We start from the raw sequence: 26,262 nt of genomic DNA on the forward strand, positions 1-26,262 counted from the left end.
GGTTGCCTTGGTGCACAGAAGGCCTCAGTGTCAGAGCAGCTCTTGGGCTTGCTCAGTGCAGGAGCATCCTCCTGGTTGAGGCGTTGTCAGTGGGCAGCTGCACTCTGACAGGAGCCTGATCTTTTTTCCCGTGTTGGAGCACAGTGTGCAAACCTGCACAGCAGTGCTCAAAGCATGGAGCCATTTGCTGCTGCAGTTTGCACTGTTTATGGCATTGCTTATTCTGGATATTACCTAACTAACCTGGCACGTAAGTAGAGGTTTTCCCTGGGTGTAGTCTAATCTGGCTTGTGTATCCCTTTCTGCTCTTTCTCAGTAGCTGAGTTGATTTTGAAACAAAAAGGCCATTAGGATGCCAGTGGTTTGGTGAAGCTTCTGTCAACACATTCAGCTAAAAGGGGGTGTCTGTAGCTGGGGAAGTGCGAGCAGCACTTGCAAGGGAATCTGCAGGGGTTCTGTTCCCTCCACGGGAGAGTCTGTGGCAGAAGAGTCTGTCCTTTCCTCAGTTTGCTGGGTCAAGCAGGACAACTTCCAAAACACAGGCTGGGAGACCTTCTCCAAAGGCCTTCTAAAAACTCTGCAGTTCTCCCCAGAATTCAGGGAAAGCTGCTTTTTTTCTCAATTCTGTTATTAAAGAATTTGACTGTCTTACTTGACCCTTTGCTGAGTGCTAAACAAGCAATTCCCTTTGCAATGAAGAGCAAATTCCAAAACAGTAAGTGTCTGCTCCTGAACTCCAGAGCTGCTCCTGTGCTGTTTCACAGTAGAACTCCCACAGCTCTGGGGGATTTTGGGGAAGCTTTTCTGGACATCTGTTTCCAGCAAGTTAATGGGAATTAGTGCATGCAACTTACTTAGGAGGAAAAAAAAAAATACCTGAAAGAGAGGAGAAAAAAAGCTGCTTTAGCTGTTGGGCAGAACAGAAGCATTGAGTGTTAAAGAACTATGTATATTTTCTTGGTCAAGTTAATATTCATTCACTGGCAAAAGAGGCCAAAGCATAGGCACAACCAGGAATATTGTCCTGTTCCCTTGGTTGCTGAGTGAGAGAGCTGTGTCTCGTGGAGGGATGTTGTGAAAGGAAACTACTCTCTGCTGGGGTTGACTTGTGCTGTGGGATTCACCAGCACAGGCAGTTTGCTCACAGCATCTCGTTCATCTTCCCTTGCCCTCTGCAGGTCACCTGACCCGTGTGTTCAGAGGTGCCGATCCCAAGGTGAGTGAGAAAGGAACCTTTGATGTTGCTGCTGTTTAAGAGTTGTGGAGCAAGCTGTGAGCTTGGCCTGTGGCACTAGAGTGTAGAGGGCCAGCTGGGTGGGCTGAAAGAACATCCATTTCTATGTCTGCAGCAGCAGTAGAAAAAGACATCGTTGGCTGCTTCCTAACGTTCTGTTTCAGAGCTTTTAAAGAACTAAAAGCAAAGTTTGCAGAGAGAGTGTTGCTTGCTGATTGTAGCCAGGATGCAATATCTAATTCAGAACAATTTGCAGTACTGTTGAATTAACCCATTTTAATTTAGTTGCAGTGACTTAGAATCCCATTGCTATCCAAGTTTATGATTTCTGCTTAGTAGAGCTGGGTAAAGAGCTGAACAGAAACAAGGTTATAAATGATAGGTAACTGCCTGTCCCTCACACTACTGCCTGTCCACAGAGCACAGAACCAAGAGCAGACTCTCCTCTGGCTCCCACTGCTTCTGGAGAAGAGGCCAAAGAGGAGCAAAATGACCACAGTCTTTCAGCTGTGGCCACACCACAGCCTGCAGTTCCTGAGCCTGTAAGTGCCAGTTCTCCTTGGTGCTGTCTGTAGAGCAAAGCAGAGCTGCAAGTTTCTGACCAGACAGCCCTTGCTGTTGGTGGCTGAAGATGCTCAGTGCTGGAGTCCTGCCAGCACCTAGCGATTCACCCCAGCCAGGGACAGCTGGAAAATGGGCTTTGACCTGTCATGTTTAGGCCCCAGCTTGCTGGGATTCTGATAGGGGCCAGCCTGGATCGTGAAGGCTCCCTGTCCCCAGAGGAGGGAGTGTCCAAGGACACCACTCCCAGCCTTGCTGGGTACGTAGGTGACACTGTGGCCTGGAGAGACCTGTCCCACTCCACAGCCTGGCCAAGGAGCTGGAGGCACAAAAAATGTTGATCTGACCACACAAGTGCTTTGGGGTGGTTTGTTCCCACAAGATTCTTGGGTGTGCTTACCTGTGAGTAGTTCATCCTCCACTGGGGATGTGGAGCTGCTGCTTGAAGTGAGGGATTTTGGTGCCTTTGTGTCCAGGCTGTTCTGTTCCCTCTTCAGGCAGAGCAGTCTGTGGCAGAGCTGAGTGGCACTGTGAGTGTATCTGTCCTTTTGCTTTTGATAAGCTGCAAAGAGATGATTGTGTTGTGCATGAATCTGTGTGGGGCATCTCTTCTCCCATGTGGCAAAAGAAACAAACTGTATTGTTCTGAACCCTCCTTCTGAGGCAAAAACCAGAGAAGGAGAGTTTCTGTTGATACTTTCTGTTGTGAAGTCTGCAGCTTTGAAAACTCCATTTGAAAACTCCAGCTGCAGCCTAGGGGCAAAGCTGCAGGTGCTTGGCTGCTGTCTTGTAGTGCTAAGAACAGGAAGGACTTCCTGAAATTCTTGATGCTGTATTTTAAGACAAAAGCACAACTTTGTGCCTGGGGAGCTGCTTGGGAGAAAAGGACCTGGGGGGGCTGGACAACAGCAGCTGAGCATGAGCCAGAGTGTGCCCAGGTGGCCAAGAAGGCCAAGGGCATCCTGGCCTGTGTCAGCAATGATAGGGCAGCAGGAGCAGGGCAATGACCATTTCCCCTGTGCTGGGCAGCAGTGAGGACACATCTCAACTGCTGTGTCCAGTTCTGGGCCCCTGTGAAGCAGGAAGACATTGAGGGGCTGGAGAGTGGCCAGAGAAGGGCAAGGGAGCTGGGGAAGGGTGTGGAGCACAAGTCCAATGAGGAGGTGCTGAAGGAGCTTTAGCCTGGAGAAAGGGAGGCTCATGAGCAACCTTCAGCCAGACTTCCATAAATCCCTACATGACAGTGCTCACCACAAGGGCCCTTTCCCTGCCAAACATCCCCTCACTGCATCCAGGTGCTTTAAACATTGGAGTAGGTGACACTTTTATCTTTGTTGGTTTGATGGTTTGTTGGTTTGCTAGGAGAAGAAGCCCTGTGTGTTTTCTCTTTCTCCAGGAAAGGTTGCTTTTGCTCAACCTTTCCTGCCCTTTTCCAGCACTGGAAGAGATTCTGCTAGAATTTTAGTTTGCCAGGTGGCAGTTCCTCAAGATGCAGTCTTTTTGCATGAGAACACATAGTTTGGGGCAGGGATGTTGGTGCAGAAGGAGCTGCTCTGGTGCCAGGCCAGCCACTAGGGCCTTGCACATCACTTTCAAGTTAACAGCACCTGTGCCTTTTGGCAGCCCAGGGGATGAGAGTGTGTTGTGTTCTGGGTATGGGAATTCAGGAGGATATCAATGCCCTTGCATTCCAGCTGGTCCTCAGAGATCAGAGGGGCTGGGAGGGGCTGGGCTTCATTTCTCATTACAGCCACTTTAGCACCCTCAGTCTGGTCGAGTCCAAGAGAAGCACTGGCCCAAGCACAGATGCACAAAGAGTGCAGTTCCCAGTGCAGTGCTCTGGCTCTGATCACATTCCATGAGGACCTACATGCTCCAGATTCCCCAAGAGTGTGGTTTATTGAAGCAACAGGAGAGCAAGTACAGGATTGCTGCTGATCAGGGCACTGGCTGCTGAGTGTTGATGTGTGTAGTGATAGCAAGTGTAGTAAGAGAGATTGTGATAGTGAGATCTATCTATCTATCTATTTATCTATCTATCTATCATCTATCTATCTATCTATCTATCTATCATCATCTATCTATCTATCTATCTATCATCATTATCTATCTATCTATCTATCTATCTGTGTAATATCTACATCAATGAATCTTCCTGGGTCTGCTGCAAGGCACTTGGAGGTGCAAAGCTCACTTAAATGCATTGCTTCTGGAGAGGAGGAGAGACACGATCTGGCAACAGATCCCAAGCAGGCAGACATGTTTCCCTTCCAGAAATGATTCTTTTTTTCCCACAGAGATATTTTCCTCTTCCAGCCTCTTCTGCCCTGAAACCCTTTTCATGCTATAAATTCTGGCCTGTCCTAGTGAGGTGGCACAATCCCATGCTCTAGGTGGGGTTTGGTGACTTTGGTCATACATGCATTACAGGACACATGGTGTCCTTCATTGGCCCCCCAAAGTGTGTGTAAGTTAATATGTTAATGGAGTTTAATGAGGGTCTCTGTTACTGTCCATGAGAATGTTTAGTTGAGAAAAGGAGGAGAATAAACACCTTGCTCCTCCTCCATGTACTGAGGTGGCTGTAGAAGCTCTCTGACCTCCATCAGAGGCTCTTTGTGCACATCCTCACATCCTGGATGACCAGGGTTTCTAGCAAGAGTGTAGATGTTAGAAAGGCAGGAATGTCATTCAGGCTTGAAGAGAACATGAACTCCAGAAGTGACCCTCCCAAGGAGTGAGGTCATACATGAAGCCACCTGCAGAGCCAGGATGGAGCTGTGGCACAGGGCTGGGTGTCAGTCACAACTGAAAGACAAAGAGGACCCAGCAGAGGAGGAGGGAGGCCCTCAGCAGACCCTTGAGAAATACCACACATTCCCTGTCTTCTGCCTAAGAGTATGTTGGAGATTCAGTCCCACATGGTCTATGTTTGTACTGTCAGTCTCACTTTGGAATTTGTGCCTCCCCATGGGCACAGAATGAGCCAGGAGAGCAGCAGCACAGTGCTTTGGGAATGTGTGAGCCCAATCAAACTTTGAGTCTTGCCCCACATACCTTGTATGGGAACTTTAAACCCATCTTCTCTTGCTTTCTGTGCAGGTCCTTGGAGAAAAAGAGCAAGAGCAGATTGCTCTAGCAGAGGTGCCATGCCAGACTCAGGAAGAGCTGTTCCCAGCCCAAGAGCAGCAAGAGCAGCTCAGGCAGCAGGTGGAAGAGCCACGAGACAATGGCCAGGTAAGCCTGACCAGGCAGGGGACAGAGTGAAGGGCAGGCAGGGAAGCATGAAATGTAGCTCTTGGGACTGGGGAGGCCAGGAGTCCTGCAGGCACTGAAAGCACAGAGCCCTGAAATCTGCAGAGACCAGCACTGGGTTACAATGGAAGTAGAGTTAGGTAGAGAAGCAGAAAGAAGTGGCTGAATGAATGGGATTTTGAGGTCAAAAGAGGAAAAAGCTGAGCCTGATGGCAGCTCCCAGTCACTTGCTCTGCATTTGTGTCTACAGAACATCAAGGCAGAGCCACAAGCAGAGCTGCCCGAAGCTCAGAGCACCAACATGGCAGTGAAGAGCAGGAACAAGGAAGACATAAGAGGATCTGAAGAGCACTGGAATCTGCATCGTCAGAGGGGCGATCTGCAGAACCAGGTGAGTGTAAGAGTGGCAGCCACTCCACTCATGAAACCTTCTGTCTTTTGTTCCTTACAGGACACCAGGAAACAGCCTCAGGCAGAGCTGCAGGAAAGAGAAACTCACAACAAGGCAGACGAGAAGAGGCTGGAGGAAAACATGAAAATCATCAGGGATGAAATTAATCTCTTCCTTCAAAAGCATGAGGCTTTTCAAAAGAGAGTGAGTGAAACAGCAATAACCACTGCAGTCACCAAAACTGGGGCTTTCTGCCCTTCTTGCCTTTCCTCTGCACAGCAGCAGGTGGGTGGGGTGATGCCTCTGAGTGCCATCCTGCTGTGGTCACTGTCACAGCTGCTCTGAAGGACACTTGCTGGTCTGTTGAATCTCAGCTGCTGCCCCAGACAGTGGGACTAGTCCTTTGGCCTGCTGGCCAGCAGTCATCCCAATGGATTCCTGCTGGCCTGCTCCTGCTCACCTTGTTTCTCAAGGTGTTTTTACAGGGGAACATGGTGAGCCAGATGGATTTGGAAACAAGCTGTCTGTATCCCTTGTCAATCTGGTCCTCTCCTGTTCTTTCCCTTTCCTCACAGTCTGTGACTCACAGCTGACAAGGACAAGCTGTAGTCTCTGACTGCTTTGTTTTCTTTGACTTGAGGTGGAAGAATGGACATCTCTCTGGGCAGCCTATGAAGACTTCCAGCAAGTGATTGGCCATGAAGGGACCCACGTTCAGCTTGAGGCACAGGAAGTGTCCCAGCCAGAGGCACTGAAGATTGAGCACATCCAGAAGAGGGTGGAGTTAAGAAGGAGCACATGGGAGGAGGTAGAACACAAGACCAAGGAGCTGCAAGTGTGTCTGCAGCCCTTGGAGAGGGGGAAGGAGTCCTTGGGAGGAAGTGGAATGGTCATTGTGGCAGTCATCCTTCAGAAAACCCATGAAAACGGAAGCTGAATGTGGCCATGAACTGGAGTAAAACCAGCTTTTGGTTTTGACCCATTTGTTTGAGAAGTGGACATCGCAAAATGTCCAGTTTAAGAGCCCTGCATGTGGCCAACAGCATCTTCCTAAGGGCTTTTATTTGAAATGGGATCTCGGGGCAATCTCTGCCAGCCACCTTTCTGACACAAACTCATTTCTTCTCCCAGAGCTCCTCAGGCTCTCTCATGCAACCTGCTGCAGCAGAAGCATTGTTGAGTGACACCTCTAGTCTGAAAGCTGTGAAGGGGAGCCCAAACAGTTCGTTCAGCTCCAGTGTGGTCAGAGATGCTCAGACAGAGGAGATGGAGGAGAAGTACCTGGAGATACTGAGTATGTCTTGTGTGTGTCTTGTCTGAGGGACAGTGTATTGTGTGCATGTGTCAGCACAGCTGGACCAAATTTCCTCCTCAGTTTGGTGTCACAGGGACATTTAGGACTCCCCACAGGAACTGCTGTGCTTGGAGGCAGTGAGAAAGTGCTCTGGATGTTCCTGCTGCCTCTTAGGGCAGCTTGGACTGGCTTGGGTTTGCCTGAGCTTCCCTCTCCACCAAAGGCAGAAGCAGGGATTGTCCCTGCATGAGCAGAAGGCTGTGATTTAGGAAATGTTCTAGGCAAGTCCTGGGTGCTAGTGGCCAAACTGTGCAGAATATTTGGCTACCTAAATTGTGATTAGACTCCTGACTTCCCACCAGTCATCAGAGACCAAAAGCTTTGCAGAAATGGATTGGTTTGGGGGTTTTGCCTTTTTGTGGTTTAGTAGAGGTTTCGGTTGGTGTTTTCTGTTGCTTTGCATTTGGGGTTTTTTTTTTGTTTTTTTGGTGGAGTTGGTATTTCTCCATCCTGAAGGAGTTCTTCTGCCCCAGGTGTCTTCCTGATGTCATTTTTATGGCTGTAGTAATACCAGTACTACAGTTTGTTTTTATGGGAAAGCTACATTTTGGTCAATGAGAGCTCCTTTGAAAGAACATCAGGTGATCACACAAATAGAGAGCAAGAGGTGTTTTCTGTGTGGCCCCAAAAAAACCCAAGATATTTTTCTAACAATCACTATTTAGTATTGTAGTTTTATGCTTACAAAGATGTGTCCAAGAGACATACAGATGAGGTGTGATCAGGTAAAACTGCCCTGCTGGCATTTCTCAGGAGTGAGCCTCCAGCCCACCCACTGTATATTCCTCAGATCCATGGCATTCAGTTGTAGCTGATTGCCAGTCATTCCCCATGACTGCTAGAATCCTACCCACTGGCCCAAGCCCTGCACGGATCACTCTCTAGGACACCACATCAAGCCCTTTGTGATTCTGCAGCACAACTCATTTCATCTGCTTCTTGCCCATAACAGCTGCCAGCGCTGTGCTCTCAGAGAGGTGCTGGTGGGGTTGAGAACAGAGCCCAGCTGACTCTGTCTGCCATCAGCTGTTGGCACAAAAAGGGCACTGATGTGCACCTCCGTGTGTCTGATCTCAAAGCCAATCATGTCGTGTCCTGAATGGGGATAGCAGCTTGTCACGGGGCTCGGACTGGCTGTGGCTTCTTGCCAGTGCTTGTCAGTGCTCATCCTTGGGCTCTCCCAGCCTTGTTGTGCCACCTGGCCTGCCCCTGCTGACGGCTGCTGTGACTGCAGAGGCTGGAGCCTTCCTTAGCCGAGAGTCCCGCTGACGCCCAGCCGCTGCAGCGCAGAGCTGCCGGGAGGCAGCAGCCCCTCGTCTGGGCTGGCTCCTGCATGGCACGGCCTGGACTCACGAGAGGCTCAGCATCTCCTCTGGGCAGCTGTCTGTGTCACAGCAGAGCCTGAGGAGCACTGCTCTCCTTGCTGCCCATGCCCGCTGTGCCCAGCTGGGAAGATGGGGACGTGTGCGGTGCTGAGAGGGCGAGTCCAATGCGAGCGACTGATCCGCGCTGTCAGGGTGAAGGCAAGCAGTGTGCTTCTTCAGACGGGGCACAGGCAAGGGCATCTTCGAGCTCAGCCTGCTCAGAAAGGGGGAGGATCCTTAGGCTGAAAGCCCCATCGGTATTGGTTATAGCCTGAGCTGCTCTGCTTTACAAAGGGAAAGGCATTCTTTTGGCAAACTGCTGAAAGGTGGAGAAGATGCCCTCCTCTCCTGGGAAAACAACTCGCGGTGCTTTGTTTCCTGTCCAGAGATCACTTCAAAGGATTGTAGGAAATCAGTCTCTGTCCTTTCACAGTCTGCTGGCTTTTACTCCAACGTCTAAACAGCTTCTTCTCTCTTTGCTGCTGCTTTGTTTCTAGGCCATCTCTGCTGCAAGGCTGTCTGGGGTGTTGTTGCTGTTGTTGTTGTGGTTTTTTGTTGTAGTTTTTGTGGTTTTGTTGTTGTTACCCAGCTGACCACAAAGGGCTCAGAGCCCCAGACAGTGGGGCTGCCTTTTGTATCTCCTGGAAGGTGAGATTTCTGCTTTAAAGTGAGCATCTTGCATCTTGTTTCTCTCAGGGAGAATGGTTAACATGGAAAATCCTGTGACAAAATACACTGAACAGGAAAATATCGGCAGCGGGTGAGTCTAACCACAGTTATTTCTACAAAACCACAGGCTGGCTGTTCTGCCGGTGGAATATCTATCACGTGTAATGTCAGGCAAGCTGCAAACATGTTCAGACACTGGGGTTAGATTGCCCCACCACTCACTGCTAGTCAGAATTTGTAAATGTGGCCAGAAGGCATTGTCAAGGACATCTCAATGCTGCCAAAGTCTTGCCAGCAGCAAGGAACAGGACCTGGATGATCTCCTGTCTCTCAAGTGTGGCACACCTGCGTGTTAATCTCCTTAGAATTTTTGGGTGTCTCAGAATCATATGGCCACACTAATGAAAGGAGAAGAATCCTGATTGCCTGAAAGAGCAACCTAGCCCCTGACAGCTGTCAGATAACAGTCCTCAGGAACATTTCTTTCCAAGAGTTTGCTGAAGGAAATACTTGGTGGACAGGATTAAAACCACACAGTTTAAAAACTGAAACCTGAGATGAAAGAATAAGCTCTCTGAGCTTTTTGATCTGAGGCTGTAAACACCAAAGCTACAGGAACAGGCCCAGTGCCCAGTGCCCATGGCCCTTGAGAGGAAAATGCATCATCTGCCTTCTGGCAGACCCCTCATGCATCCTGCAGGTTTTAGGTATTTACAGCAGAGATCTCCTGTCTGGGCTGGCTTTCACTCCAACGTCTAAACGGCTTCTCCTTTCTTTCCTGCTGTTTTGTTTCTAGGGCTTTTGGAAATGTTTGTAGAGCAGTCGACACTGCCACAGGAGGAGAGGTAAATGTCAACAGCCCCCACAGATTCTGCAGCTCTCGAGGGCTTTCCCCTCTCGTGTGAGCTGTGGCTGGAGCTTTGGGTCACCCGTCGAGCTGTGCTGCAAAGGCACAGGAAGCACAGACTGGTGCCAGCCTGCAAATTACACTTGGGACAGCCTTTGCCCTTCTCAGCTGCCACAAGGAAGGCACAGAGGGCAGCAGTACCTTTCAGAGAAGGATGAGCTCTCTTGCTCTCTCTCAATTGCTAAAACAAAGGTGGAGCCTTAGAGCATCTCACTGCTCTTTGGGGCTACAGCTTCAGAGTCCTGAATTCTCATTTCTGGCTGCCAGCAAATGCATCTGAATCTTTCTGGAAATTCCTTAGCAACCTGCAGTGCTGCACATGGGAGCTGCACATAGGGAGAGATCTGCAAGGCATCCCTAAAAGCCCTAAGCCCTTCTTATAGCCCAGGATGTATGGGTAGAGTACCAAGTCTTGGATTACTTCTTTTGAATCCCTGCCAGAGGAGCAGAGAGTGTGGTCAGAGCTTTGTGGTGATAGTTGAGACACCATTGTTACCAGGTGGACATTAGTGGCCACCTGTCCTGTAACTGGCCCCCAAGTGAGCAGAGAAATGGGCTGTTGGAATGTCACTTCCTAATTACTCCAAGGTCTAATCACAAGGCACTTTGGCACAGCTTGGCTGTGTTCTTCCAAAATCACTCACTCCATGTGTGTTGTTGTCTCATGCCACAAACTTCTCAAGTTACTGATTTTCAACATCATTTTAGGTTGCTATAAAGAAAATAAAGCTTAAATCGCTGAGGACGAAGCAATTAACCATTAATGAAATAAGGATCATGAAGATGAATAGGAATCCCAACCTGGTCAACTATTTAGATAGGTGAGTGGTGGTTGTCGTTTTATCCCATGAGTGTATGTTTACATATTGCAAGCATGTGAGGTTAAAAACCAACTTTGGTCGCTGACAGGAAATAGAGGTATTATTATTGGTTAATTATTATTTCTCTACTCATATCCAGTGGATGGGAAGAGATTATATTTTGTCTGCATTTGTCTCCCTAGGCACATGTAGTTTGAAAATTGTTCAAAAACCTGGATCATCCCTATCTTACTAAGTCAATAGCCTTCAAGTTCATTGCCTCCATGTTGAGGCATGATCTTTCTGGGGTGTCTTAAGTGCTGATGAACCATCCTAGGGAGGATTTCCTTTGGATTGTTACCTCTCTTTTCCATTGCTGTGCATGCCAGGAAGACCAGGTGCTTTTTTTCCAGAAAGGTGCTTTTTTTTTGTGTGAGAGCTGGCTTTTTCTTCTGTGCTGTTACTAAGCTGTATCTTTCCCTTGCTGGCCATCTAAGACATCTCCTTTTTCACACATGTGCCTTTCTACTTGACACTGCACACACTGCAAACACTGCACAGCCTAGAGGCAATGTCTGTTCCTTTTATTCTGTCCTCATTTCAAACAGACCAGGAAACTGGAATCAGCCAAAAAAGCAGCATAGCCATGCATGCTCATCTCCATGCCCTTGTTTCCTTCTTTCAGCTACCTTGTGGATAATGAACTCTGGCTGGTTATGGAGTACATGGATGGAGGCACTCTGATGGATGTCACCCGCAAGACCTACCTGCGTGATGATGAGATTGCAGCCATCAGTCGGGAGGTTGGGGATCCTGCCTGTATTCCCAAGGGCTTGGGCAGGACTGTCTAGGAAACAGGGGCTCAGAACTGGAGTGATTCCATGCGCCAAGCTTTGTTTCTGTGTTGCTGCTGTGCTATGGAGAAGCAAGAGCATCTCAAGTGAACTAACTGCCTGCCAGTGTCCCTGCATTCACTCTACTCTGTTCTTATCGTCTGATCTCCTGCTGTCATATTGTCGCTCTGTCTCTTGTATTTGTATTTGCTGTTCTCCACCTTGCCTTGCAAAATGTTTGCCTCCAGCCTGTCTGCACTGCATTCCTTGCCTGTAAAAGCATATGTGCTGGTAGCAGGCTTTGAAACTAATGGCAAAGAAAAGGAGGGACTCATTTCTCACAGCCCTCAGCTGATAAGGACAGTAGTGCACCCAAAATGGCTTTTTCTTGAGAGCACATCCACTGCAGCAGCAATCATTCTGGCTGCTTTACAGGGCACAGTGGAGAACAGCAATTGCTCTTTCAAAAGCTGACATTAGAAGCCTTCCCTTAGAAGGCTACTGCTCTGCGAGTGCTGCAGCAGCAACTCTTCCTCTCGATGGCACCGTGTTCTGCCATTACTCCCATTTCCCTGCCAAGAGAATCTTTGAGAGCTGTTTCCTTTCTTGTGGGATGAAATCACATCACTAATTTTATCCTGCTTTTTCCCTTTTCCCTCTCAGTGCCTGCAAGGACTGGATTTTCTTCACTCTAACCATGTGATCCACCGAGATGTGAAGAGCCGCAACATCCTTCTGGGAACCGACGGCTCTGTCAAGTTGGGTCAGTATATTCCTGGTCAGGCAGTGTTGTGGGGATGTAGGGTTTAGAGATGCTTTTGAGTGGATGTCAGTTCCCAAAAAATGGTGTTGGTGGCACTGCAGGGACCCCCTGGTGCGAGCTGAGGGCACAGTTGCAATGTGCACAGAGGCATTGCAAGGGAAAAGCAGTCAAGAGTCGCATTCATATGTGTGTCTTTTCCAGAGGGAGGGAGCTACAATCTAAATCTTCCAGGACATAAAAGCCACTGCTGGAGGCAGTGTAAACATTTGGGGATTTTTTGAAGAGGACAATTCCAAATTTCCTTGGCTAAAGTCCTGAGGAAACAGAGCAGCAGGGATGGATTTCCAAGAGCTTCAACAGCACAATCTCAATCATAGAGTGGGGAATTCTTTTGCCTGGTTCCCTAATTGAACAGTATTTTGTTTTCTTCTCAGCTGATTTTGGCCTCTCTGCTCTGCTCACCCCTGAGCAGAATCAACGGAGCTCGGTGATCGGCACGTCTTGGTGGATGGCGCCTGAGGTTGTGACGCAGCAACCATATGGTCCCAAAGTGGACATATGGTCCTTTGGAATAGTCGGAATTGAAATGGTGCAACATGAAGTTCCTTACCAGAATGAAAGTTCTCTCACGGTAAAGTGTAAATGCTCTCTGATCCCACTGCCTTTCTGACCTGTCCCATGTTCTGTCTGCCATTGCACAAAATCCCATTGCCATCTGCTGGCACTGCTTCCACCAAGGTCCACTTCTACAAATGTCCCTGCAGCACATCAGCATCTGCAGGAGTTTTGTCTGCATCAGTGGGGGAACTCAAGCCTAACCACACACAGACATTCCCCATTCTCAGGCAACACTTTGCTTTGGGTTTCCAGTTGTTCCAGCTCTTCTGTCTGTGAAGATGGCCCTAAAAACAAGGAACAAGCATCTCAGAACTGGTGTTATCTTTTCAGAAATGAAGAAAAGAAACCTAAACCCAATGAAGTTTCTAAAACAGTGATATTTTAGAGATGAAATGCAGCCCCATTCTTCTCACTTCAAAACTTGCCTGAAACCAGGACAAGAGGCTGTAAAGGCCACATAGTATCTTCTGCTTCTTGTGCAGTGTTCCTGAAACACTTAGTGACCATATTTCTTTCCTAGTCCAAACCACTTTCTCTAGGCCACCAAGCCAGAGCCTGGTGATATGGAGAGCCTGCCAAAACCTCCCGTTTGTTGCTGGCACTTTCTGGGATTGGCACACATTAATGCATTGACTTGAGTATCCAAATGAGCACGGGATTAACATAGGGGTGGCACTTCTCCCTTTTCTGATTTGACCATGAAAAGTTTTTCTTTTGCCACATAACGGAAGCTGAAGTTTGGAGACTGCTGAGAAACAGAGTTGCCCAAAGAGGCATTTTCATCCCAATACATTTCTGCATGCAAGTTAATGTGTCTGTGTTGACCACGAGGTTCCAAATGTTTGTTTCCTTATCCAAGGAATAACTGATGAATTTCTTTTTTTTCTTCCAATTACCATTCTTTTCAACAACAGAATAAAAAGCATGATGAGTTTTATATTATCAAAGCTGTTTTTAAGGGAGCAACAAAGCAGACACACTTGTCATGTCATAACAATTGGAAATAGATAGTGCAAAGTCCCTCTTCCAAATAGCCTGTCAAGCTGGTATGAATTCTCAGAGAAGCAAAACGTGCTTTTGCTGATGTAGTTCCCCCTAAGTAGGTCAGCCAATGAAATCAGCTGCCTCGAAGAGATGTGCTGGATTTTGGAAAAGCTGTGGCTGCATTGGGGTTTGGGTTTTTGTTGGTATATGAAAGTCATCTGTGCCCCTCTGCCAGGGCAGAAAGTGCCACGACAGAGTATAAACAACAGGTTCAGGGAGAGCAGTTAGAGATGTGAAAGAAGCACATGGAGCCTCCTGTTTCCTTTTTCTCCAGGCTCAATACCTGATAGCCGAAATAGGGACCCCAGAGCTGCGACAGCCCGAGCTCCTCTCACCTTTGCTGAGTGACTTCCTGAGCCACTGCCTGCAGAGAGATGAGGAGCAGCGCTGGTCTGCCAAGGAGCTCCTGCAGGTAAAATGCAAAGGGGCTGCAGGTGAAACAGTGAAACAGTGTCTGAGGGATGGGCTCCTCCTCCACTGAACTCCAAGGCATCACATGAGCTCCCCTCCTCCTCACCTCCCACTCTTGGTGCTTTCCAAATGGAAAGGGTGAGGAATCCTAGGCTGGGCTGGCCTGGCAGGGACCTGTAAAGGTCATCTGGTCCAAGTGCCCTGCAATGAGCAGGGACATTGTCAAGTAGATCACGTTTCTCAGACCTGGAATGTTTCCAGGGATGGAGCACCTACCAGCTCTTGGGGCAACTTGTGCCAGCGTTACACCACACTCCTTAGACCTTGTCAGACTCAATCCTGTTTTCATTTAAAAATATTGCCCCTGCCTTTGAAGAACTGAGCTTGGAAAGTCATGCCTCATTGTTCATTGTTGCTTTGTTTTCTTTTGGGCAGCATCCATTTGTAACATCAGCCAAGCCTGCGTCCAGCCTGGCGCCAATGATCATCGCAGTGAAGTAGTGGAAGGATAAGAAAAGACCAAGACAGTCCATTAAGTGTTTCTCCACAACCAGCTTAGAATAGGATTGTAGAGTAGGATTTTTTGAGGAAGATTGTAGAGTAGGATTTTAGAAGAAGATTGTAGTGGAAGATTATAGAGGAAGATTGTAGAGGAAGATTTTAGAGTAGGAATATAGAGTAGGATTGTAAATCAATAAAGTTTCTGAAACACCAACTCACCTGGAAGATTCTTTCTCACCCTGTGAATAAGCTCAACATTTCCTTCAGAAAAGTAATTTGTTTCTTAAAGGTGGAAAGCAACGTTTATGGCTTCTTTGAATGTGGGGAAGGCTCTTATGCCTTCATCCTCTCCAGACCACATGCCTTTGGAATACAGCCCACTGGCCACTTTTTGCCCAGCCTTGGTACTTTGAGTTGAGGCAGAAAGGGCAATGGTATTTGCAGCCTAAATGGAAAGAGGAGTGGGGCAGCCAAACGTCCTGTGCAAGTGCAGTGTTCAGCTGTGACTCGAGAGCATTCAGGTTCCTGCCACTTGGATTTGTATCCCTCAGTGCAATCTCTCTGGCTGGAGGAGAGCTCCAGATCTGCAGGAGCCAGTGCCTCACACAGCTCTGGGAGAAGTGCCTGCAACCCTGGAGCTGTGCACTCAGCCACAGCAAAGGTGAGAAATGCAGAGTGTTTGGCAGAAATATTCAGGGGCACCAGGCCAGCCTGCTTTGTGCTCTCTGGCACACAGCAAGCACTGTGCAATGCAGCTCTGAGCTCCTGGCAGAGAGGGAGTCGGGGATGTGCCTGAGGCTTGTGCTTGAGTAGAGAACTGATTTGGAAGGGAGTAGAAGAGTTTCAGTTTGTGGGCAGTTTGCGTTTTCTTTATTAGTTTCTGAAGGAAAGATGCAATGTGGCTCCAGTCAGCAAAAGCAGAGCCTTTTTTGCTGTGTTTTAGGATGAAAACTCAACCTGGAGGCAGGCTGAGCCTTGAAAAGAGGGGAAAGCTTGGGAGAGAGGAGAGCCTGGGAGCAGGGGCTCCTGCAGCTGGGTCAGGAACCGGGAGAGTCTGGGAGCAGGGAGTCCTGCAGCCGGGCCGGGAGTGGGCGCGGGTCAGCGCGTTTTGGGAGAGCGCAAAACAGCAACTGAAGCAACTCCCACCCAGTGAGAAAAAAACCAAAAACCCCCACATCTTTCTGCCATAGATCCTGATGTGTTGGGTGGTCCTGCAAAGGGCTATGCAGCTTTGAATGTACTAAGTGCTGCCTTGTCTTGCCAGAAGGGACAAAGGATGCTCGGGCTGTTCTTGAATGAGGCCATGGGCTTGTTTGCCTTTGGCTTTTTGGTTTTTTGCAGCCCCTGTGTGGCAAATGTCCATAAGCCTGTGCGCTGACCACGCCTTGCTCACTCTGTCCATCCCAAGGCCCCCGGCAGAGGCAGCAGATAGAAGCTTCTTCTGCCATAAAGGGAACCTATTTGCAATGGTGTAGTGATCCCAGTGACCATACAATAGTGCACCAAAGGATTCGACCCTTTGCTCATCAGTACCTTCTTACTGATGCTGCCTAGGGTGGTTCCACTGAATTTCAGCCCGGGCTCACACCTCTATTGCAGGCCTGTTCTTCCTCTGAGTAATAATGGCTCAGCTGTCCTCTCGCTGACACATTGCTGACCAAAGGCCAGTCTGTTCCATACCCTTTATAGAAGGAATTTACCTTAGATCCCCAAATCTTGCATTTATGCATGGATGAAAAAAAAACCCCGAACACAAACCTTCAGGAGAATCAAGGCAAAAAAGCAGATTTGATTTACCAAACCACAGCAACTGCATTAAAATGTGGGTCTACGAGCCTTTCTCAAGAATTTTCTTAATTATGGCTCCAGAGCCATTTTTGAGAGAGAACTATGATGCCCGTAACAAGTCCAGATTATGTAGCAAGCACCAATTAGTCCTCCATACAGCATTGCAGCAATTGTGTAGCATTTTACGCAGAGAACTGGTCCCTGGCCATTACAACCAGTTTCTGATTCATGTCTCCCCATTGCTCTTCCATGTTCTGAGCCAAGAGCAACAGTATCTTGGGGAGTGCTTCTTCACACCTTTCATGGGGACACCTTGCTCGTGTTCCATTTCTTCTGCCATGGAAGATTCCTTGCTCTTTTTCCACTGCCACTAATGGGAATCTGCAGTCCCTGCCCGGCACTGCTCGTCGTGGGTTCTCAAGACAGAAGCGATGCCCTGGTGCCCCTGGCTCAGGTAACCCTGGGGCCCGAGAGAGGCTCCATGCTCTGCGCTGCCACGGATACGGCGACGAACCCGAGCAGTGCCATGGCCTCACTGGGAACCTGAGCGGTGCCCATCGCGCTGCCTCCTCGGGCAGGACTGTGCTCTCACCGGCGCCGGGGATGCCGAGCAGCTCTTTTCTGTGTGCCGCCGGCCCCAGAGCCATCCCCGCGGCCGTGCTCTCCCGAAACGCTGAGCCATGCCCGCTCCCGAGCCGGCTGCAGGAGCCCCCGCTCCCGGGCCCTCCTCTCTCCCAGGCTCTCCCCTCTTTCCAGGGCTCAGCCCGTGCCCGGCTTCTCCCCTCTCTCCAAGGGCTGTCTCCCCTCTCCCGGGCTCTCCTCCCTCTGTCCCGTACTCTTCTCCTTCTCCCAGGGCTCCCTCCCCGTTCCCGGCATCTTCCCTCTCCCGGGCTCTCCGCGCTCTCCCTGGCTCACCCCTTTCCCGGGATCTCCCCGCCCCCGTGCTCTCCCTCCGGTCCCGGCTTCTCCCCGCTCCCAGGGTCTCTCCTCTCCCGAGCTCTCCCCTTTCTCTCGGGCTCTCCCTCCTCTCTCGGCATCTCCTCTCTCTCCCAGGATTCTTCCCCTCTCCCAGGGCTCCGCTCCCTCCCCGGCCTCTCCCAGCTCCCTCTCCCGGGATGTCCGCCCGTTCCCGGACGCTCCGGGGCCGCTGCCGCTGCCGGCCTCGCCCGCAGCCCCTCAGGCCCCTCGCCCTTGTCCCTCACGGGCTCGGCCGGGCCGCGCCGGGCCGCGCTGGGAGCGCAGCGGGGCCGGGCCTGGGCCGCGTCAGCTCCGCCCGCGGGAGGAGCCGCGACACCCTGGGCAGCGGGGCTGGGCCTGGGGGATGCGGGGTGTGCGAGCTCCGCAGGGCTCCCGCTGGGCAGTAAGAGCTCCGAGCTGTGCTCGCTTTGTCCTTCAAGGCTGCCGGCTGCCTTGCCGTGAATGTGGAGTGCCCGGAGTATTCCGGTCACTGCTGTCCTCAGCTCAGCAGGGAAGATGGTTCCAAATGCGGGTGGGAGATGTGTGCGCATCCTGCAGAGTTTGTGTGTGAGTGTGTGTGAGTGTCTATGTGTCTGTGTGTGTGTGTGAGTGTGAGTGTGAGAGTGAGTGTGAGTATGTGTGTGTGTGTGTCCGTTTTTGTGTCTGTGTGTCTCTGTGTGTGTGTCTATGTCTCTGTGTGTCTGTGTGTGTCTGAGCTTGACATGTTCACCCTGGTGGTAAATGTTTGGGTATCATGTGCATGAGCCTGGTTTTACCCAGGCTGCCAAGTGAAGAAAACTTGGAGATGTTTTTCTATGCAGTTCCTAGAAAACAAAGCTACGTTTTCTGTGGAGTTTCTGTCATGTTTTGATTCATCACTGGCGGACTTGTGGGTTTATTTGCTGTGGAAGTAGTTGCTGAATATAAATAATTTTGACTAATATGTCAAAAGAAAATAATGCTGAGAGTTTGAGCATCTTTTGTTCCCAAATAGCCGTGGCTTTCCAAAATGTTGTTTGGATTAATTATTTCTGTGCTTTGAATTATTTCTTTTGTTTTGTTTTGGGCTTTTCTTTCCCAGTGGTTTAGAATAGCTGGCATATAGTTTTGAACAGGAGACTGCCCATTGTGGTGTTTTAAAAGAGAAGGAGATTCCATGAAATAATGGAAGGTGGAGTTTTTCTTGCAGTAGTGTAACAGTTTATTTAGTGGTGTGGTCGGTAACTTCTGTGCATAAACATTCAAAAACTGAAGCATTAGGAAAGGAAGATTGTAGGTGTATAGGCAACCTAGTATTAGAAAGAATTTCTGTGTCCTGAAGTTGGTGCATCAAGGATCTCTATTTTTTGTTTGCTTCTAATTATTGCCGCTTCGAATTTGGGGTTGTTTTTTTCATTGCTGTATTTGAATCTCAACATTTGAGTACGATATCTCTGCAGTGATCTTGTCTTTATGTTTCAGGCTGTAGCTGACATGAGGATTGAATTGCTCTTGTGAAAGATGGTGTGAAAATGCTTAAGGGCAGTCTCCTGACACAAAGAGCTGCATAGCTTGCTGCTCTAAAAGTCCCATACTGAAATGGTTGATGTGGGTCTGTGCAAGTGCCATCTCATAAGGATCCTGACGGAATATAGGGCCGGTTTACAGATGAATCCTGTGAAAAACAGATTTGAGATGTCTTTCAAGAGGTGCTTGTAAACAAGAGATTTGTCATCTGTATTTGGACTAGATGTGTCAATTTTTTTGGGAAGTGGGTAAATGGTGTTGTGCTTGTGAATCACAGGCATCCTTTACAGAGCATCAGGGTGGCATGAATTTGCTGGCTCAGCAACTTCCTCAGATGAAATAGTCATTTAGTTATTGGCATTTTGTAGCTGTTCTCCCTGTGTCACATTAAAATATCCCCATGGACAAGGTTCTGTGTTGAGGCTGAGGCATGGGAGGTGGGGGTTTGGCTCAAAATCTTTGCAGTGTTTCACCTTCTGTTCTAAGTCAGAACTCAGTTCTGTGGTACTTGAAACAAACTTTTTAAGAAACAGCCTCTAACCAATCTGGCTGTAAGCAATTCCTTTTCCATGTCACTGCCCCTTATGCAATAGGATCTGCACTGTCACTGTAAACCCTGAATATTCTGCTTTAATGTTGGTAAAGTCAGCAACAAGAAGAAAGCCCCTACACTTCTCAGAAAGGTTCATATCTATCTCAGCATGCTATTTCTGGCCCATCTAAGGGATATAGTCAGTCATGGGATTTACAGGTTACACCCAACAAGCCAACACCTTGAGGGTGAAATGCATAGGAATGTTAATGTATGATGCTGTTCTTCCTTTACAGTGTGCACTTCTAAACCAATCACCTTTTCCTTTCTGCATAAAGTTTTTTTGGTGGTGGTGGCAGTGTTGGTTAAGTTGATGTCTGGTAGCTGAATTCATTTCAAGAAATTAACATTCATACCTGATGTATATCCTAATCTAGAATAAGAAAAGTAGACTGTCCTTTGCTTTTTGAGATATTCTTTTTGGTGAGATGTACCTGCCCATTTGACTTGCGGAACTTGGTTGGAGCTGGTTCAATGGTGAATATACTCATTTTCCAAGCAAGGCTGGCATTTAATGCTGAAATCTGTCCTTAGCGAAAAGGCAACCAAATGAGGGCTGAAGGCTGGAATTCCACAGAAAAAGTGAAGAAAGCTGTTTTGAGGAAGAACAACCATCTGTAAGGCCCCAATCAGCTCACTAACAGGGCTTTTGAAAGGGGTTACAATGGTTCTTGTACTCTGGGTGAAATATCAACAAGATATAACAACTAGAGGTCCAAACAACTTTACTGGGAAACTTTAGAAAATCAGGGACCTTTGGCAAAAGGTTTGGTACATCATCCAATCAACATAAAATACTTCTCCGAGCATTAACATGACCCATTCAACTTAGCAAACTCTAAACGTGTTCAATGTTAAGTTACTCAAAATGTTCCAAGAAGAGGAAATTAGAAGAAGGAGAGAAAGAAAGAAAGAAGAACAGAAAAGATATAGAAAAGTACACATATACATCCCAACCCCTGGGTTCCAGTGGTGTTCAGATAGAAATGTCAAGATGAAGGTAGGTAGGCCTCAGCATGAGGTCAAGACATGTAGCCCCATGCTGAGCCTTAAATACCCCTCAGCCTTCATGGGCCCTCCCCCAGATGGGACTTCTAGTCATTTGGCCACTCAGAAGCTGGGTCACAGCTCCAGGGTGGAGTGTGGGACATTTCCTCCAGTGTGCCAATGATCGGCAGCTCTGCCAGGCTGGGATACAGGCTCTTGGCAAGGTGTGGGGCAGTTCACTGCCTTGCCTGGGAAAGGCCAACCTGTCCTCCTCCACACACACACATCCCAAAATCGCTCAGGACATTGATCTTTCCAGTCTCGGACATTACAACACGAAATTCTGCAAGGGTAAATATGCTCTAGTTTCCAGTGGACAAGTTCTCAGACAGAACAGGAAGGCCGATGTTACTTTGATTCTCTTGTAGGGACCTCCAGTTCATATTTATTAAAAGTGATCAATGAGCACTATGACCAGGACTAGAGGGGCTCTGCCCCCAGCTGAGTGGAGGAAAGAGACAGTCAGCTTTCCTGGCCTGTGTGGATTGATGGTCTGGCACATCAGGCCCACAGGAGTAGAAGGCTTTGGCGAACACCAGTGCAAAATGGACCCTGATGCCATTGAGATATGGAGGAACAGAATCCATCTCTGTTCCTGGGGTGACAGGGGGAATCCCAACATCTGGAAGCTGAAGTGAGCCTTCAGCTCAACCAGCCAGAGATGGCAAAACACTCCTGGCCCAGAGGCCCTGTGTATCCTCAGCATGGATTACCTCAGGAGAGAGTATTTCAAGGACCCAAAAGGGTATCCCTGGGCTTTTGGGATAGCTGCCGTGGAGACAGAGGAAATTAGACAGCTGGTCACCGATTCGGCTTATGTTGCTGGAGTAGTGTCTAGGGCAGAAGGCGCTTGGCTTTTGGAGTCCCACAACCCAAAAATTTATTTGCTGCTTTTGAAATTAATCTACCTTATTTCCCACCAAAAGCAGCCCTTTTTCGTGATGCATACAAGATCACATACTGACCTTCCGGGTTTCATTGCAAAAGGGAACAGAAAAGCAGACGCGCTTGCTGCGCCAGTGCATTTGGCCAACTTGCCAGATGTATTTCAGCAAGCAGAGTTGAGCCACGCAGTTTTTCATCGAAATGTCCCAGCCCTTGCTCGCATGTTCAGTTTGACCAAGGACCAAGCAAGGGCAATTGTGGCAACTTGCCCTGTCAGCCCCTCCAGCTACCATCTCTAGGAACAGGGGTAAAGCCCCAAGGGCTTGGCAGTGGGGAAATCTGGCAGACGGATGTCACCCATGTCCCTGAATTTGGCCATCTAAAATATGTGCATGTGAGTACTGACACCTTCTCAGGTGCAATCTTTGCCTCTGCACATTCTGGAGAGAAGGCAAAGGACATTGTTTCCCATTTTATTCAAGCCTTCTCAGTCCTGGGAATTCCTAGGGAGATCAAGACAGAGAATGGTCCAGCTTACATCTCCAGATCATTGCGGAAATTTTTCCAGGAATGGGGAATTTCCCACATCACTGGGATCCCCCACTCTCCAACAGGTCAGGCCCTGGTGGAAAGGGCTCATCAAACACTCAAGAGGATGCTTCTCCAACAAAAAGGGGGAATCGAGATGGAGACTCCTGCAATTTGGCTGGCGAGAGCTCTTTTTACTCTAAATTTTCTAAATTGCTCTGATAAAGAGCCAGATCCCCCTGTGCTTTGCTATTTTTGCAACAGCACGCGAGCACGGTTGAAGAAGCACCCCCTTGTGTGGACAAAGGAACCAGACTCCCTCAAAATAACAGGCTCTTATCCCCTTCTCACTTGGGGAAGATGATACGGCTGTGCTGACACACCAGAGGGTCCAAAGTGGGTCCCAGGCAAGTTCATAAAACCATGCCTGAAAAGTGCCACACAGACTGCTCCTTCCACAACCAAAGATGCCAAAGATGTCAAGTGGAGGAGAGAGGTCAAGCCAGGCAGCAGGGCAGCATCAGCAAGCAGCTCTGAAGAACCTCCTGACACCAGCACATCCGAAGAAGAGCAAGAAAAAGAAGAACTGAAGACAGAAGACTCCCCAGAAGCAGAAGACTCCCCAAAAGCAAATTCTCCGTTCGCTCAGTTCCCATGTCCAGACTCTCCCTAAACCCTCCTTCCTAAGAACTTTCCCTTCCCCAATCCTCCTCCTTCCCCAACCTCCTTGTTATAGCGTGTGTTTCAACTTTTTCTGTTTTCTCCCTAGTCGGGGAAAGAGTGGCCTCCTCCAAGCTTCTTGTCTTCCTCGCTGTGTGCCTCACGCTTGCCATCACACCAGCTGCTGCGTGGGTCGTCAGCCAACCCAAAAACAATGTTTGGGTCGCTCTCGCCAGATCCATGCACCAAGAGCAAATGTGCCTTTCAACTGATGCAGTCAAGGATCCGCTCTCGATGGCTCTGGTAGGGATCCCTGTGCCCCGCGAGGAATACCCACCCATCCTATTAAATTTATGGAGAGGTGCCAATTTGGCAAAATCTGGAAAATATGTCTGGACAGAAGGCCGCATCACAATGTCCATTCCCCTTCCTATCAAGAATCCCATGGCCCTTCAGAAGCTGTGGATTCCAAAGCAGGAAGGGTTGAATGAGGAACCCCCACCCACGAATTTTGGCTCCTTGGGTCAGCCAAAGCCCCTTTTTGTGTTCACTTTAATTTTGAACCAAATCGTTATTCTCATGACCCATCAATTTATCAGCATCTCAAACAATACAAACAAGATTACATTGCTCATAATTGGTTTCAAAATTTAGTTACAATTACTGCCTCCTCCTCAAAAGATGAGTATTACCCAAATCCAATTAAATTGGACAAAGGGATGTTTCTGATTTGTGGTGACCGAGCATGGGCTGGCATCCCATCCCATCTTGTAGGAGGGCCCTGCACCTTTGGACGCTTGTCGCTCGCTTCGCCCAACATGACCCAAATTCCAATCTGGAAGAAAAAAGATAAAACAAAAAGAAACGCCAATCAGACAATTGAGGACTGTAATACAAATATCTATCATCGGACTAAATCCGAGAGGATTGCAGTCTCAGTTTTCCTACCGTGGGTGGCTGCAATCAAAGCTCTTGGTGGGCTAGGACAACTCGAATGTTGGGTATCGAAGCAAGCCAGGCTTACTTCAAGCGCCCTTGCGGAACTACTACAAGATGAGAAAGCTCCCAGACACGCCGCTTTGCAAAACAGAGCGGCAAGAGATGTTTTGCCTTTGGCCCACGGCCACGGCTGTGAGGAATTCAGCGGGTTGTGCTGCTTCAACCTCAGTGACCACAGCAAGAGCATTCATGCCACCCTGGCAGAGATGAAAGACCTAATCAATGACATAGAATTTGAACATAAAGACTGGTTCCAGCGTGAAATGAACCAGACCGCGAGGAAGCTGGCACGAGCAGTGAAAGCAGCAGCAAAACCCACAGGAGGATGGCTCAGGCAACTTCTCCAGGCGACTGGCATCTCAGAATGGGGAACTTCCCTGATGAGGGATTTTGGACTCCTTTTGTTGTTTCTATTTGCATTAGCCCTTGCTTTCGTTATTTTGAAAAAGATTTTAATTGCTCAACTTTCTAATTTAATTACTAAAAACAGGGGACGGTGTGGGAGGTTCAGACCCGGCAGTTGCCGTCTGTCAGGTCGACTCCACCTCCGATGAGTGGAGCTCCGCCTCGGAGCAGGGATCCGGAGGCGGTACCGAGGGCTGAGACCTTCCCCCTCCTCCAGACAGTTCGGTTAAGTTCTGTTATTGATTGGTTATCATTCGTTATACCCTCCCCTTGAAAAGTTTTATTTGTTCTTTGTTCTGTATATCTTCCCCTTGGTTCTGTGTTATTGGACTCCGTCTGATGCTCCGCCCCGTTTTGCCCTCCCTTAAAACCCAGTGTAACGCCTCCGAGTTATCGGGGTTCTCTCCTGATCGCTTTCCTTTTGGGATCTTCGTACCGTCCCCTCAGTAAAGGAGAACTCAAGGGAGACCCCCGCTGCCGCAACCTTTCGCTTCTCGTCCCGTTCCTACCGCGCCGAGCCTGCCGCTCGTCCGGGGCTGGGCTCCCCTCGCCATGACCGAGCCACGCTAGCAGAGGTGTCAGCCAGGCGGCGCCGAGACTGGCTGCCAGCCGCTGTACCTTGCGCCCACTAGAGCAAGCGCCCGAGGCTGAGGGCAGGACGGATTTCCCGGGCTGACGAACTGCGACACGCCCGCAGCTCCTGTTGCGCGTCAAGCGCCGGAGGGAGGTCAAGAAGCGGCGGCGCCAAGCGGCTGCCGGGCCGGGCGGCTTCAGGCGCCCTCCGTGCAGCTTCCACCTGCTGCACAGGGAGCGGCCGCTGCCGGCCGGCCCCGCCGGGCATCTCCCCAGCGCCGGTGAGAGCACGGGGCTGGGAGCTGCGGGCTTTGGCCGAGGGTGGCGCGGGCTTTGGCCGTGGGCGCTGCCCGTGCTGGGGCTGCTCAGCGCAGCTGCCCCGGCCGGCCCAGGGGCTGTCTGTCCTTGGGCAAGGCAGCTGTGCCGTGCCGTGCCGTGCCGTGCCGTGCCGTGCCGTGCCGTGCCGTGCCGTGCCGTGCCGTGCTCCCCGGGCTGCCGGGGGCTGCGGGACAGTCCCGCCGGGGCTGCGCTCACAGCAGCCTGGCCCGCTCGGCCTGCAGCTGGCCCAGCCCCGCGCCGTGGCTGCCGCTGCTCCTTGCCCGGCCACGGGCACGCTTGGCGAGCTCTCCGTGAGTGCGTGTGAGTGCCGAGGGCTCGGTCGTGTTCAGGGCCAGCTGGAGGGAGCCTCGTGTCCCTTTGGAGCTGAGGGGAAAACCCCTGGCAGTTGGGGTTCTGGCAGCTGGGGTTCTGGCAGCTGCCTCCTGCCAAGGCATTGCACAGGGACAGTTTCCCCAGACGGTTGAAAGAATAGGAGAGAGCTAAATAGACACGGAACTGGTTGTTTGAAACCCACAGAACATGTCTGGTTGTTTTTCTTTTTTACCCCGCTTGGGAGGATCTGAGCTTTTCTCTTTCCTGATGGAAGTACAGTTGCTGCCAAAGGAAACATAGCTGAGGAGCAATACTCACCCAGTCTTCCCGTTGCTTCCTTTTTTCTTTCTTTCCTGCTCCACAGCACCATTGTCCCAGGACCTCAGTGCTGCCTCACCTGAGAGTTCAGAGCTGCCTCCAGGCCCTTCCATGAGAAGTCCAGCATCGACAGCCTCCAGATGCACATGGCACGCCCAGGGAGAAGAGCAACTGCCGGTAAGGAGTCCCGATGTCAATCGGAGGGAGATCAGGAGATCCATGTCTGAAAGGGATCGGGTAACTCCATTGGATGGCAATGAAATGGGCTGGAGTGATAGCTTTGAATGTTGTTGCATGTCTGCAAAGGAAAGGTTTTTTGACTTGAATTTATTTATCATTTGGTTATTTAATTTATTGCTGGTAAAGCAACATTTCTAAAGGCAGAGGGAATGACAAGGTCTCCCCCCTTAGTGAGGATGAGGGGTGTGAGCCTATGCTGGCCACGTTTGGGTGCTCCTTTTCCTGGGAAGTATCTGTAGTGCAGGGGCATAACTGGTGGTGATGCTTAGTAGGTTTTAAGAGACTTGTTTGATGTGAAATAAGAGAAGAGTGTTTGGAGAATTGCCACTGGAGGCAAAGTCTCCCGAGCAGGGAGGGGCATGCGAGAGGAGCCTGTGTTACAGCACCAGCTGTGGGCTGTGCCTCCTT

At 49.6% G+C, this 26,262-nt stretch overlaps 1 protein-coding gene across 2 annotated transcripts; it reads left to right on the forward strand.

Annotated features, from left to right (window-relative positions):
• On the forward strand, positions 1 to 14,723 carry LOC146421815 (uncharacterized). 2 transcript variants are annotated; one of them, XM_085047040.1, is made up of 15 exons: positions 1 to 250; positions 1,179 to 1,216; positions 1,654 to 1,776; positions 4,898 to 5,032; positions 5,301 to 5,645; positions 6,082 to 6,249; positions 6,573 to 6,735; positions 8,856 to 8,919; positions 9,625 to 9,673; positions 10,444 to 10,556; positions 11,221 to 11,338; positions 12,032 to 12,131; positions 12,566 to 12,762; positions 14,068 to 14,205; positions 14,640 to 14,723. In XM_085047040.1, the coding sequence occupies exons 1-15, from the start codon at positions 175 to 177 to the stop codon at positions 14,703 to 14,705; spliced, it is 1,893 nt and encodes a 630-aa protein (XP_084903166.1). In that variant the 5' UTR covers positions 1 to 174; the 3' UTR covers positions 14,706 to 14,723. The 2 variants fall into 2 exon arrangements, 1 of the variants encoding a protein (XP_084903166.1); XR_014848457.1 differs by having other exon boundaries at positions 2 to 250; positions 12,566 to 12,651; positions 14,084 to 14,205.
• The last annotated feature ends 11,539 nt before the right edge of the window (positions 14,724 to 26,262 follow it).

The sequence above is a fragment of the Lichenostomus cassidix genome, unplaced genomic scaffold (assembly GCF_008360975.1).
Source record: "Lichenostomus cassidix isolate B80296 unplaced genomic scaffold, HeHo_3.0 HiC_scaffold_445, whole genome shotgun sequence".
In the NCBI taxonomy this organism is placed as follows: domain Eukaryota; kingdom Metazoa; phylum Chordata; class Aves; order Passeriformes; family Meliphagidae; genus Lichenostomus; species Lichenostomus cassidix.